This window comes from Nicotiana tabacum, chromosome 10, assembly GCF_000715075.1.
Source record: "Nicotiana tabacum cultivar K326 chromosome 10, ASM71507v2, whole genome shotgun sequence".
NCBI lineage: Eukaryota > Viridiplantae > Streptophyta > Magnoliopsida > Solanales > Solanaceae > Nicotiana > Nicotiana tabacum.
This window is the reverse complement of record NC_134089.1, coordinates 53,498,935-53,514,164: the sequence shown is the minus strand read 5'-3', so window position 1 is coordinate 53,514,164 and position 15,230 is coordinate 53,498,935. Positions and strand designations below refer to the sequence as shown.

Below are 15,230 nucleotides of genomic sequence, written 5' to 3'. Positions count from 1 at the left end.
AGAAATTTAAGCAATATTGCACTATGTGGCATACAAGTCAAACAACTGAGAAAAAGCGTCACAAAATAGGCTATTTACTTTACTTAGGTTTCACAATTCAAACCAAATCTACAGAAAAATAGAATGTATGTCATAGCCTAATGTGCCAGCATCAGCCATGTCAATGAGCCTCTCAAAGCGACTCAATTTCTTCCAGAACTACTCCTAAACAAAATAAAAATAAAGTACCCGGTTTGAGCTACACCCTTGAAAAAGAACCGGCGCCCAAAGAAAAACCAAGGGATACTACCTAACTATCTTTAAAGAAAAAATCTTTTTGGTGTTTTTAATTGGACTTTATCCCTCAAGAAATTGTCCAAAAGATCCATCGTCGGGAAAAATCTGAACTTTTTCTAAACTTTTTTTTTCAATTTTCGTTTTTTTTACTAGACTATGTCTACTACGAGTTCTAAAAGAAAAACTAAAAAAAAAAATTATACAATTACACTTCAGAAAGTAGTTTTCCCACTCCACACTTATTTTATGCATAGTTCTCGATGCATGATCATAAAGAAAATAATACAACAAAGGTGAGAAATACTCCCTGAGACCCTCTCGGGCCTAGCTCGGACATGATCCTCAATCTTAAGGATCAGGACGACCCCATACTTAAGCTCAAACATTTTCCTCAGCTTCAGCTTCGGGTACTCAGACTTCTGCTACTCTGCAAAACAAAAACAACACGAAACTTGACACTATATAAAGAATAAAAAATAAAAAAAATAAAATACAGGCTGATTTGCCTCCCAACAAGCGCTTGATTTAACGTCGCGGCACGACACCATCACTTTCACCACTTTTCCTTCCACTTTGAAGATATGAATTGCCCCTCCCCCCCAATTTTGCATCAATTTTTCTGTCACGTTCCTGGGGCGGTTGCATAAAACTAAATGAACCAAGCAATAGGTATTGCATCTTGCACTTCTTGGCCTTTAAGTGGGGGATGTCGGTTTGTCTCCTTGGCATCGCAAATTTCAGAATATAAACACTTTGTTCCTCATCTATTGGCTCCTCCATATGCTTGAATCGATCAATTCCCATGTCACCAACCAAACACAATATTGAAAAGTGTTTAGAATGAGGTCCAATACGCTCCAACTCCAAAATTGCATTATTTTTGACATCCTCAATTTTGCACTCTTCGTCAACCTTGGCATCATTAATAATATTTTGGTCGAATAATTGTAATTCCTATTTCCGCTCCTCAAGCTGGCCAGTATCCACAAAAATTGGTTGTAGGGCATCAGACGTCTCAACCTTTTTATTCAATTGATCATGAATGTCATGGATATCTAAGCCAAATTGGTCTATTTCTTGCCTTAGCTCAGTTCTTCCTTCTACTAGTTGTTCTGTCATATTTGAAAGACCATCACAGAGAAACTCATGAGATTTTATCAGTTGAGCTTGTTCCTCAAACCAAGATTGGCTCACTATATCTGCTTCTTCAAAATAATCTTCTTGTAGGAACTCGCTCTCTTCATTGAATTGAGGCTCTTCTTGGAAATTGGCCATTAATTCATCCATTCTAGCCTAGAGTCTTTTGATCGTTAAGGCATCAAGACTTTGTTGCTCGACTATTTGCTTCATCATGTCCATAATACGAGCCATGCTTTCCATATCCTCCACTTCATTGCTCCTATCAAACTCATAAACATTATTAGAAACATTATAATAAGAACTCTAAGAAGGATAATAAGAATTAGGATAACCATCCCAATGGCCACCTTGACAACCATACACATTACAAAAATTCCATGCATCAGATTGAGACGCACAATTTTTCCCTAAGTGTGGTCCTCCACAATATGGACAAGGACCACCATAATAAGAATAACCAATATTCGACCAATTATCATTCCAAGATGCCATATAAACAAAGATAGTAAATATTAAACTAAGATAAAAAAAACTTGAGTAGACAAAAAGTAAAAATCTAATCTAGTAGACTAGTTAATTTCTAAGTCCCCGGCAACGACGCCAAAAACTTGTTGCTCCCAAACGCACACGCAAGTATACGTGGTCGACAAGTAATATAGGATTATAGGTCCATATATCGTACCCACAGGGACTTGTGATAAACTATCAACTAAATTAAATCAAACAATTAATCTATTCAAGCGAATCCTAACGTATGAATATTTAGCTAAAACTAATCTAACGTAACAAACTAAGAGATTAAACAAAACAAGTTGGAAAATTATAGAAACGAATTCAATGTGAGTGAATATTCTAGAGTTATGGGTTAGCTAACAATCCCGTTGAGTTTTTCACTTAAAACGTCTAATTAATTTATCTAGTTTATTGATTGACGGGATTAATATTTCTCGTAGCCTTCTCACGAAGTACAACTCACCTATTCAAGCTAACCTAACGCCTATATTCCCATGGAATTAGGATTAATAAGAACGCACTAATAATTCCCATATAGTAATCAAGCAAGGCGATTAGGTATATTCTTATCCTAACCGCAAATCCGCTCCCCCTCAAAGTTAAGATCTTGATCTACTCAATCTTATATGCAATCTAGAATTCTCTCTCCCGAGTTCAATCCTAGATTCGTAGATAGTATTCAATTGGTGATAAAGAAATCAAATAATTAAGCGTAAGATTGAATAAATAAACCAATATGATAAAATAATAAGAACAATTCAAGCTTCAAACTACAACGTTCATGTAGCACCCAAAACTCTAGAACTAATAAACTATGAGATTAAAAGAAGAGAAGAAAAGAAAAACTAGTTAGAAGCCTTCTCCAAGCGTGGTATGTGTTCCTCCACGTGAATTCCCCTCCAAAGTGTGTTAGATATCCTCAAAAGTGGCGTCCTCTCCTCCAAAAATAGGTTTAGTCTTGCTTTTATACGTGTTGGGTAGGTCTAGGGCCGAAATAACCTTGTCCCGGACGAAATTGGACAAAATCACGTCACAGGCGCCAGGCGCCCACCAGGGCGCTGCCCAAATTGTGCATACTGTTTTCAGCGCCACAGGTGGCGCCAGACGCTGCCTATGGCACCCAAATGGCTTCTTTTTCCAATTTTGTTCGTTTTAGCTCAAATCTTGCACGTTTCGCCCATACTTGCTCCCGAATCATTCCTACAAGTAAAAATACTTCAAATTAATATAAATCATAGCATTTAACATCCCAAATTCACGAAACAAAAGTAAAATATGAGGCGATATACATAGAAATATATATGCTTTAAGTTAAACATCAGTTGGATAATGAACATTTTAAAAACGGATTAAATACGTATATTACCCATTTTATCCATATTTTAAATGGGTAACCACCAGTTATTCATAGGTAATAAAATCAAAACCTCCCCCAAAAAGCATTTTCGCCCCCTTTTACCCCCAAAGCATCACTGAATCCAAAAACATCACTAAGTCCTACGCGCTATACAGAGGGGAGGTAGGCAACTTTTGAATTGAAAAGGAAAATAGACATTGGTTACCGTGATTATAAAACGTAATAATTCCACTATAAAATTTGGTAGATCCAATATAATTTTTTCTATTAAAATTTGTATCACATACGACGTGTGATAACAATCACGATTAATTAAAGAGAAAAATAAGTGAAATAAGTAAAATTGTTCATATGCCAAAAGCCCTTTCTAGTTTTTTTCATAAAAGATTAAGATTTAAATTAGAAATTATAATTTATCTAGTTTAAGACTAAATGCACGTTCCAGAATATACACGTCATTTTTAATTTAATGCAATACGTTAAACAAATTATAAGTACTAAGTCATGAGAAATTATTAATTTTAATATTACAAACAGGATATTATAAATCACAACATTATCATGTTTGCTAGCTGTAACTTATATCTTCCTCTATTTTGCTTGATGATCAACTGGGTCACTGAACAGTTGAGGCTAATGTGAAGCCATGAATGATAATACAGTTAACCGTTTTATCCGCCGATTAATCTATTTTTTATCCGTATTAAATATGGTTCAGGTCAGATATTTTACCCGTTTTTTATTCGAATCGTATCCGACCCGACCCGCCCGTTTGCCACCCCTAATTTCCATACGTTTGTTCATTGGTAAAAGCCTTAATAAATGTAACATAGGTTTTGCACTTTGAAGATACTTAAGCTACAATGTTGTGAGAAAATAAAGATCTTGGAATTTTCGTACTTTGAATAAAAGCATTAGGAAATGTAAGGCGTCTTAAGCATAATTAGGTTTTCAATTTTTCAAAATGTTAGTGACGGGGGTTCACCATAAATTCTTGAATTTTTACCCATGCTTTTTTATAGTGATAAACCTCAATACAGAGGACAACTTCTAGAAAATGCACAACAATATGTCATGAGCATTTGCTACAATAATGTTCCCTTAAGCACATGCTTCATATCAAGCAAATTGTATAACATCATTATTTTTCCTGGAACATTCATATCAAACAAATTGTATAGTATCATTATTTTTTATGGAATATTTATTAGGAGATGGAATGAAAGTTTTACTAAAGCCTTAAAATATTTTTAATATTTGGTTGTAAAGATGGTATTAACACTAATATATTAAACTTTACGGTATAAACCATTTTTTTTAATTATCTACTAATACTAGTAGTAGTAATACATACAAAAAGAAACTAATGCCATAGTCAAAAAAGGAAACTATGGGCATTTTGTTGGTGGGATTTGCAACGTGTAACTCCGGTAACTTTTGCTGAATTCGCCACGACGCTCTCTACTTTGTTTTACGGATTTCCTTTCCTTTTCCTCTCCAGATTCTCATTTGAAATCAAGATACTTTAGATTCACTCTCTATTAAAGTGTGATTGTTTTCTTTATTAGGAGCCGTTTGGTTGGGTGCATAAGAATAATGCTGAATATGGTGTATTAGTAACGCTGGTATTAGTTATGTTTGCATTAATTATGAGAGCATTAGTTATGCTGACATATTTCTTATTCATTGTTTGGTTTGATGTATTAAAGCGTTGCACAATTTCTAAATAAATTATTTGTTTACCAAAATGCCCTCAAAAGTAGTCCATCACTCTATCTTTTTAAAAGAAACATTTGTTGAGGAATATTTTCTATGAAAAAGTTTAAAAAAGATTATTTGATTTGTGATATGGAACTGAATATTTATTTTAAAAAAATGAAATATGCTAAGTATTTATTTATTTACTATGGATATAATTTTATTTCTCATTATTTGGATTATTTTAAAACATATTTTAATCAAGCATAAATTTTGAAGGACAATTTTTTCTTTAACTAAGCTAATGCATGCATTAAAACTCATTGCATTGTTAATATCATGATTTTCTGTGCATTAGTTATGCATAAGATAATACCAAATAAAGTGTATAACTAATGCTTGTATAATTAATGCATAGGTTCAAAAAATATATCAAACAAAGTATTATTAATATACAAAGTTAATGCATGCATTATTTTATCTAATGCATCCTATCAAGCGACCCCTTAGCGTGCGTGAGAGGGTATGAATAGAATACACTTGTGATGCTCCGAAAATATGGTAAATATCTTCCTACTCAAAGAAAGAGTCCGAAACTTTTCTAATGCCTTTTTGGGCAAAAAATATATTTCTACTACTAAAAAAAAGTTACATAAATAATTAAAACGCAGTATTATACTGCGTTTTACTTTAACAAAAAGTTAACCGTTAAAGTAACATGCAATATTATACTACGTTTTAGTTATTTATGTAACTTTTTTTAGTAGTAGAAATATATTTTTTGCCCAAAAAGGCATTAGAAAAGTTTTGGACTCCTCAAACAAATAACTCGGCCCGACCCGCGGCGCAACGGTCTGACCCTAGTCGCCCTACCTATATTTAGGGTTTTAGATTCCTTACAATCTTTGCTTTGCACCACTCTGTTTTTACTGCTGCTTTTTCCAGTTGAATATAGTGGGTTTCTACGGTTCTCTTTCCCCTCTGCTGATCTTAGCCTATATGAGTAGCAGCGGCTGAGAAAATTCATCTAGGAAACATTAGAAAGGTAATTCTTTAGCTTTTATTATTCCCCTTTTTTTGGTTTTATTGGTCCATTTTTTGCAAATTGCTGAAATAAAATCCAAAGTTTTCATCTAAAAAACTCTTTTTTTTTTTGTGTGTTTTCTAGTTACCCCTTCTGTTTTCTCTACTTCGTTTAAGTTCATGTGTTCTTGATGAAACTAAACCCTTTTTTTGCATTATATCTCTCCAAAAAACTTAGAAAGGTAACCCCTTTTGATTTCTTATTTATCTCTTTCGTTTCAGCTGTCCATTTTGTGTTTTTGCTGAAAACAGAGCTGCTTCGTTTGTTATTTTTTACTGATCTCTATTATCTCCTATTAGGTTGGTTGCTGGTAAAAGATGTCGGCAGTGGCTCAACTTCGCTACTCTCTACTTCCCGGCCACTTTCAGAATCAAAGTCGTTACTTTTCTGGTGCCGCATCCAGATTTTCTGACAATACATTTGCGAAAAATCTTAACTTTAACCCTTTAAGAACCAGCCATGTAGGTTCTAAACAATGGGGCTCTGATTTCCTTCAGGTTTCTTGTGCTGGGGGTGGTGACATTGGGATGGGACGAGGTAGTGGGGGTGGGGATAGTGGTAATGGAGATTGGAGTGGTGGGGGTGAATCAGATGATTCTAAGTCTTTGTGGGATGGTTTTGGACCGATTGGTGCTTTTGTTAATGGCTGGAGATCAAGAGTTGCTGCCGATTCTCAGTTCCCTTTTAAGGTTCTTATGGAGGAATTGGTTGGTGTGACTGCTTGTGTCATTGGAGACATGGCATCTCGTCCTAACTTTGGACTTAATGAATTGGATTTTGTGTTTTCCACGCTTGTTGTTGGTTCCATTCTGAATTTTGTGTTGATGTATCTATTGGCACCGACAGCAGCTGTTTCTAGTCAAGCTCTGCCTTTGATTTTCGCTAGTTGTCCAACAAGCCACATGTTTGAGCCTGGTGCTTATGGTTTGATGAGTCGGGTTGGGACATTGCTTTATAAAGGAACTCTGTTTGCTGCTGTTGGGTTTGCTGCTGGACTTGTTGGAACTGCAATTTCTAATGGTTTAATCATGATAAGGAAGAAGATGGATCCTAATTTCGAAACACCAAATAAGCCTCCTCCAACACTTTTAAATGCTGGAACTTGGGCACTTCATATGGGTGTTAGCAGTAATTTAAGATACCAAACGCTTAATGGTGTTGAGTTCTTGCTAGCCAAAGCTCTCCCTCCTGTGGTGTTTAAGACATCGGTTGTGATTTTGAGATGCTTGAACAATGTTGCTGGTGGAATGTCGTTTGTCATTTTGGCAAAGGTGACGGGGTCTCAGAGTGTAGAGGAAAAGGCAGTTACTGTGGAAGATGGAGTAGCGGCAGAGAAAGAAAGGTTGCTGAATCAGAGCGATTCTGCTTCAAAGTGATATGGCGCTGTGTGAATATCTGTCTCCACTCTCCAGCAAAAGCTTTACCCCAAAACTACAAATCCCTCCTATTCAGCTTAGTCCGCTTTTTTCTCCCCCCTTACTACGAAGTATGATCATAAATAAAATGAATCTAGCTGTGTTTTTTAGACCAAGAAATAGCTGTTCTGACTTGATGTACTCTTGCTTGGAGTGAGTCTATCCTGTCTAGCTTTGGTTTTCAGAGATTAATAGAACAGTTTATTTGCTGACATTGATCTGAGGATTGTTTTCTGTCCGTTTGTATGGTAGAACATGACATTTATATTCGTCTTTCAACTGGCGTTATGCCCAAATCATGTAAAGGAAGTGGCACTGTTTTGAATAGTGCTTCAATCTTTTTTTTTTCTTTCTAGACTATAATATTTTATGAGTGCTTTTGTTTTTCTGAGCCGATAGTCTATTGGAAACCGTATCTCTATCTTCACAAAGGTAGGGGTAAAGTTTGCGTACACACTATCCTCCCTAGATCTCACGATGTGGGATAATACTGGGTATGTTGTTGTAAAATAATATTCTATGAAATACATTTTTTCTATATAAATACAATCGTGTAAGGAAACAGCTAGTTGACTGCCCCTTCCACCCGGCCTTTCTTCGCCGTGTGAATAATGTCTTGTCTGTCTGGGCAGGCCACCGCTCCTTAATTGAGTATAAAAAGAGATATCGTCTTATGTGCAGATAGAAGTGCATGATAGAGACCGATGCTTTTGTAAGTTTTCTTTTTTTAGTCTGTTACTTCAACAAAACTAGATCTTGTAGAATCATATTGAATATTTGGCTATATATTATGTACCTTGCTAAAAAATAAATCCTTGTTTACCAATCATACATTGTCTAACCAAATTCAATTCTCTCACGATATGTTCCTCAAAAAAATTGACTCGGCCTGATTCTTCCCCAAATTAACAAATAGATCTTGGCGAAATTTTCACATATGAAATTGAGCACATATTTACTAAAAAAATAGTCCATTTCTTTCTTGAGAAAAGATGGGAAAGATTCTCAATATCATTTGATTAAATAGCTGACTCAGCCCCTTGTTGCTTGAAGAAACCCTCCACTTCAAATGGTATTTTTTCACAAAAAAATGGACATGAAATAAGAAATCTAGTTTTTCAATAAGATTTCGAGATTGCCCTTATTGCTTGAAGAAATCCTCCACTTCAATTGGTATTTTTTCACGAAAAACGGACATGAAATAAAAAATCTAGTTTTTCAATAAGATTTCGAGTAGCGATCTCGAATTCAAGTTGATTCTATTTCGACTCTTCCTTAGTGAAATCTATGTTCAACAACAGAAAGAGGTGATGTTTTGCTTTCTTACATGAGAATATTTACAAGGGAGAAGCCGCGAAAGACATACAAGCGTGCCTCTCGGAGATGAATAGTGACTCAGTCCGCTCCTATTGCGTGGGAGTGTTAACCATTCGGTGTTGGGTCGGCCCCTATGGTAGTATCCGCCTTGGGAGTGGTTCAGCCATTAAGCTACTTTGTGGGGGGTAGGAGACCAGATTGATGGCCACTGCAGTTGTTGTCCATAGGGTATGATGGGTGGCTTAACATTGCTAGTGACCTAAAGCAAAATTTTGACGAGAGGCTTTAATTTTTTATTTGATTGAAGTGTATTTTCCTAACTTTTTTAGATGCAAAATTATTAATAATTTTCTTATAATCGAGTTTTCTAATAAGTCTTTTCCAACTAATAATACTGATAATCTGATCCATTTAACTTCTCGTGAGACATTGATAATCCTATATGTTACATCTCGCGTTTTCGTACGTTAAAGTTTCGTCTTCAGTTAATTGACGTAGATTCGGGGATGAGATTATCTTGAGGTTAACGTATTTATACTATTTATAACAAGCGATAAGCAAGTGTCATGAAGGATAAAGGGTACACGAATTAAAGAAAATGAATTTCATTGAAGGTTGCTGATTTGGGATAAAATACGGTTCGAGCTATAATACTCGATACTCATAGACTAGTACCATACAAGGTACCATATGCCCGTGATAGTATGATGTATAAAGTATATTAAAAATGAGTAATATTTTTAGGTAATTTAAGAAAATTCTTAATTATGCGGATAATTGGTTAATTATCGGATAACGAGACATTACCTAGTTAATTATTAAATTATGAGATAATACATGGCAGTAAGGAAGCTCACAAAGCCAATGACTAAGTAGTCATAAGAAGATTAGTGGCTATCTAACTTCAACGTGTAAACACTCAAGGTAAATATAACATTTGGTCTCTTTTAAAATTTTTGGTCTCTTTTAAAAGGTTTAATTCATTATTTGATCAGAGAAATTCAAAAATGAATTGTGATTCACAAATACTCAAGAACAGATGCTAACGAGAATTTTGCAAACAATTCAAACGAAATTGGCTTCCAACGAAATTTTGCAAATAATTCCAGCGAGAATTATTAGAACCGTAGCAACGTAAAATTTTGCAGTTCTGAATAAGTACGGTGCAATCTTTTCCAAAAATATTATACGGATTTTTCTCTACTCCAGGTATGTTAAGGCTATCCATTCTTTCTTTTTGGCATGATCTATACGACACAAACGAAACGAGTAAATGTACAACTTTCATAAATTACTCTATTCATAAAAATGCTAGAGATGTGTATATTCTTATTCTCCCATAAGTCATATTATTCTATCTTCTGTTCATGGGTCTCAGAAAAATGCGTGTTTGATAAAGTTTATCCGAAAGGCATATTGATTTTTATGGCATTCCGAGAAAATCTTATTAACGTATTTCTTATGCATTTCATGTATTTATACATGTACTTTGACCCATGACCAAATGGCGTTATATACGCGTATATATGTATATTATATTTATATGGGATACGGGAAAAAGATTACGGTGTTATATACGCACCACCACCTGATCAGTTGGTATATGTTGATGATGTTGCCCACAATGGCCGAGACGATATGATGGGATGCCCTCAGTGTCTTGATGATGTTATGTACACATATACCTATGCATGACACGACAGTTATTTGGACGTGCATGACATTATAAATGTTTCAGAATTTACAAAGTTATTCAGATTTACAGATGGATCTCTTTATTCCATGTTTCATCTATATCTTTTATGTACTGATTTTCATGCCTTACATACTCAGTACATTTTTTGTACTGATGCCCTATTTCATGGGGCCTGCGTTCATGCCCGTAAGTGCAGTTAGGCAAGTTGACGGTCCCCCTTCTTAGGATCCTTGATCAGCGAGAGTTGGCGTGCTCCACTTGATCCGGAGCGGCTTTTTATTTTGGTATGATATGCTTGTATATATACATGAGTATGAAGTGGCTCAGTTCCGTCTTTGTACAGTTGTATTTCTATTAGAGGTTTGTAGACAGTTGTGTATAGTCAGATAGTATATGGCTTTGTAGGCTTTCAGTTTTGGGTATATACTTGTCTATAACAGCCTTGTCGGCTCGCCCACTGTATTCCGCATGTATATGTACATATGCCTTTTTGGCAGGTTTCCTTCATGTATGTTATTCTCGTAATTCAGCAGACGTCATTCAGGTTCATATCTTAGACGCATGCTTAGGGGTGTTCGACAGGTAGGACACGGGCACCTGTCGCGGCCCATCGGCTTGGGTCGTGACAAAAGTGATATCAGAGCAGTTCTGTCCTAGGGATGTCTACACACCGTGTCTTGTAGAGTCTTGTTTATGGGTGTGTAGTGCACCACACTTATAGACAGGAGGCTACATGACATATAAGATGTTATCCTCTCATTTTATCTTAGATCGTGTGATATAAGAATTCATGTTCCTAAGAATATGTTACGTTTTCAGCGATGCCTCCGAAGACTACAGGCACCCAAAAGGGAAAGTCCGTGGTTGGTGAGACTACTTGTCGACCGCCACGAGTTATCAGGGCTTGGGGAGAGTCTCATAGTGATATTCCATCTCAGACTTCACATACCCCGCCCTTTCTAGAAGAGTTCTGAGGGACACCAGCTCCAGCGCCCGCCCCTATATGTCCAGCTCCTCAGCTAGATGCACCGGGTCAGGAGATGAGAGATGTTATTAAGCTATTAACCCGATTAGTAGCCGCACAGGCTCAGCGTCAGGAAGTAGGTATTGGTCATGTAGATAGGTCCGTCAGTGCGAGGGTTCGTGACTTCATTAATTTAGACACTCCGGTATTCATTGGGGCAGATCCAAACGAGGACCCTCAGGTATTTATTGATAAAATGTAGAGGACGTTAAGAGTAATGAAGGCCACTGTGACTGAGTCAGTTGAGCTAGCTTCTTATAGACTCCGAGATGTTGTAGTTAATTGGTGCAAGTCTTAGGAGTTGTCCAGAGGTGAGAATGCCCCTCCAGCAGTATGGCAGGAATTTATAGAAGCTTTTCTTCGTCATTATCTGCCACCAGAGATTAGGGGGGCCAGAGTTGATAGGTTCTTGACCCTTCAGTAGGGTAACATAATGTTCGGGAGTACAGTCTTCAGTTTGATTCATTGGCTAAGTATGCTCCCACTATTGTATCTAAGATGGAGGATCGGGTTCATCGGTTCATCATAGGATTAGAGCCGCACTTGCTTAACGATTATATGTCGGTCTCACTTCAGTCGGACATGGATATTTCTCTTATTCAGGTATACGCTTAGGGTATAGAGGAGCGTAAGCAGAAGCAAAGGATGGATCGTGAGCATGATAGGGCCCAGAATAAGATAGCGAGGTCTTCGGGTACTTCTGGTGAGTTTCGAGGTGGTCAAAGGCAACAGTACCCGAGGTATCCAGCCCAGCCATTGGGCGCACCCTCTCAGTTTGGCGGTAAGAAATTTGATCGTTCCACATATTCAGGGTCTGGTCAGAATTTCAGGGCCTCAGGTTCTCAGTATAGGGGTGAGTCAAGTCAGATGGGGCCGCCCTTGCCACGATGTGCTCAGTATGGTAAGCAGCATGCCGGACAGTGCCGTATGGGATTGGGTATTTGTTATACTTGTGATTATCTGAGCCACATTATGAGGGATTGTCCGATGAGAGGTGATGAAAGCATATCAGCCAGCGAGATCTGTAGCTAGTTTGTCATCATCAGTACGCCCCCTGGGAAAGGTCCACAAGTACCAATGAGTCGTGGTAGAGGCAGAGGCGGAGCATCTAGCTCGAGCAGTCCTCAAAACCGCATTTATGCATTGGCAGGATGAAAGGACCAGGAGTCATCTCCTGATGTTGTTACAAGTATATTATCAGTCTCCTCATATGATGTATAAGCACTGATTGGACTAGGTTCCACTTTACCATATGTTACTCTGTTGGTTGCTAGTAAGTTTGGAATAAAACCTGAATTGGTTAAACCTTTTGAGGTGTCTACACCTGTTGGGGACTCAGTGATAGCTAAGCGAGTATATAGGGGTTGTATAATAGTAGTTCATAGTCGATCTACCGTAGCGGACCTAATCGAATTAGATATGGTAGAATTTGATGTTATAATGGGTATGGATTGGTTGGCTTCTTGTCATGCCAATGTTGATTGTAGATCAAAGGCAATCCGATTTCAATTTCCAGGGGAGCTTGTTTTGGAGTGGAAAGGTAATACGGCGTCGCCGAGAGGAAGATTTATTTCCTATCTCAAGGCAAGAAAGATGATCAGAAAGGGCTATATTTATCACTTAGTTCGGGTTCAGGATGTGGAAGTAGAGTCACCAACCATTCAGTCTATCACTGTGGTTAATGAGTTTCCCGATGAGCTTTCTGGTCTCCCGCCATAGTGAGAAATTGACTTTGCTATTGACCTGCTACGAGATACTCATCCAATATATATTCCTCCCTATAAAATGGCCCCCGTAGAGCTGAAAGAGTTGAAGGAACAACTAAATAATTTGCTTGAAAAAGGCTTTATCAGACTTAGTACATCACCATGGGGAGCACGTGTGTTATTTGTGAGGAAAAAAGATGGTTTCTTACGGATGTGTATTGATTATATAAGGTTGAATAAGGTGACGATCAAGAATAAGTACCCGCTCTCGAGGATTGATAATTTATTTGATCAGTTGTAAGGTGCCAAGTGTTTTTCAAAGATAGACTTGAGGTCCGGGTACCATTGGGTAAGGGTTAAGGAGGAAGATATTCCGAAGACAGCATTCAGGACCAGATACAGGCACTTTGAGTTTCGTTTTATGTCGTTCGATTTGACTAATGCCCCAGCAGTATTCATGGATTTGATGAACTGTGTGTTCAGGCCCTTTTTAGATCTGTTTGTAATTGTATTTATCGACGATATATTAGTATATTCTCATTCATAGGCTGAGCATGCAGATCACCTGCGTACTGTGCTCAGAGTTCTACAAAAAGAGAAGTTGTATGCAAAATTCTCTAAATGTGAATTCTGGTTGAACTCTGTAGCTTTCCTTGGGCATATCATTTCGGGTGAAGGCATCGGGGTGGATACACAAAAGATTAAGGCAGTGAAGACTTGTCCTAGACCCACAACACTAATGGAGGTTTGTAGCTTTCTCGGTTTGGCAGGTTATTACAAGAGATTTGTACAAGGATTTTCTTCCCTTTCAGCACCTTTGACAAGGTTGACTCAGAAGGAAGCAAAGTTTCAATGGACTGATGGTTGCGAACGGAGTTTCCGAGTATTAAAGGACAGATTAACTTCAGCATCTATTCTAACGCTCCCAGAAGGGACCGATGGTTATGTTATCTATTGTGACGCTTCAGGCGTTGGATTGGGTTATGTGGTGATGCAGCATGGTGAGGTTGTAGCTTATGCTTCTAGATAACTAAGAAAGCACGAGAAAAATTACCCAACCCACGATCTAGAGTTAGTCGCGGTGATTCATGCACTAAAGATGTGGAGGCACTATTTGTATGGCATTCATGTTGATATCTATACAGATCATAAGAGCCTCCAGCATATCTTCAAGCAAAAGGAATTAAATTTACGACAAAAGAGATGGTTGGAGCTACTTAAAGACTATGACGTTGATATTTTATACCATCCGGGGAAGACAAACGTAGTAGCCGACGCCCTCAGCCATAGATCTATGGGTAGCCTGTTATATTTACAACCAGAAAAGAGGGGAATAGTGATAAGTAGATATTTTAACGAGTTTTATGCTCCTTCTTGCTTATGCTTTGATTATAAATCGTTAAAAAATAGTCCCAAAAGGCTCATAAGTTGTTCTTGATTGCAGGTTTGATCGACAAAGTGACGAAATATCAAAGATCAGCTCAAACGGAGTGAAACCTACTCAAGTATCAAAGACAAAGTAAACTGAGGGCAAACAAGCCTAGTGCGGACCGCACAAAATGGATTGTGGCCGCACTAGGTGATTCAGAGAGAAGGCAAAACCAGGCCTCAGGCAACGCGGCCGCGGTACACATTTTGCGGTCCGCGGTGAAGGTTTCGCGGCCGCGCTACCTTTTTGTGCGGTCCACAGAAGGGAGATTCAGAGAGTTGGAAAAAATGGGCTTCAGGTAACACAGTCGCGGTACACATTTTGCGGTTCGTGGTGAAGCTTCCGCGGTCACACTATCTTTTTGTGCGGTTCGCAAAAGAGATGTTCAGAGAGATGGAAAATACCAATGCGGTCCACGATCATGGTTGTACGGACCGCGACAGCTGTTTCCGCGGCCGCGGTCCATTCTACGCAGTCCGCGGAGCCCAAGTTCAGAGAGCCCAGAACTGAAGTCCAAGAGCCTAGTGCGCCCGTGGTCCATTTTATGCGGCCCGCACTGACCCCACAGGGGTATT

At 37.9% G+C, this 15,230-nt stretch overlaps 1 protein-coding gene across 1 annotated transcript; it reads left to right on the top strand.

Moving 5' to 3' along the window:
* Nucleotides 1–5,889: 5,889 nt before the first annotated feature.
* LOC107766482 (protein RETICULATA-RELATED 3, chloroplastic) lies at nucleotides 5,890–7,871 on the top strand. The gene is made up of 2 exons (XM_016585274.2): nucleotides 5,890–6,029; nucleotides 6,368–7,871. The coding sequence occupies exon 2, from the start codon at nucleotides 6,386–6,388 to the stop codon at nucleotides 7,442–7,444; it is 1,059 nt and encodes a 352-aa protein (XP_016440760.1). The 5' UTR covers nucleotides 5,890–6,029; nucleotides 6,368–6,385; the 3' UTR covers nucleotides 7,445–7,871.
* The last annotated feature ends 7,359 nt before the right edge of the window (nucleotides 7,872–15,230 follow it).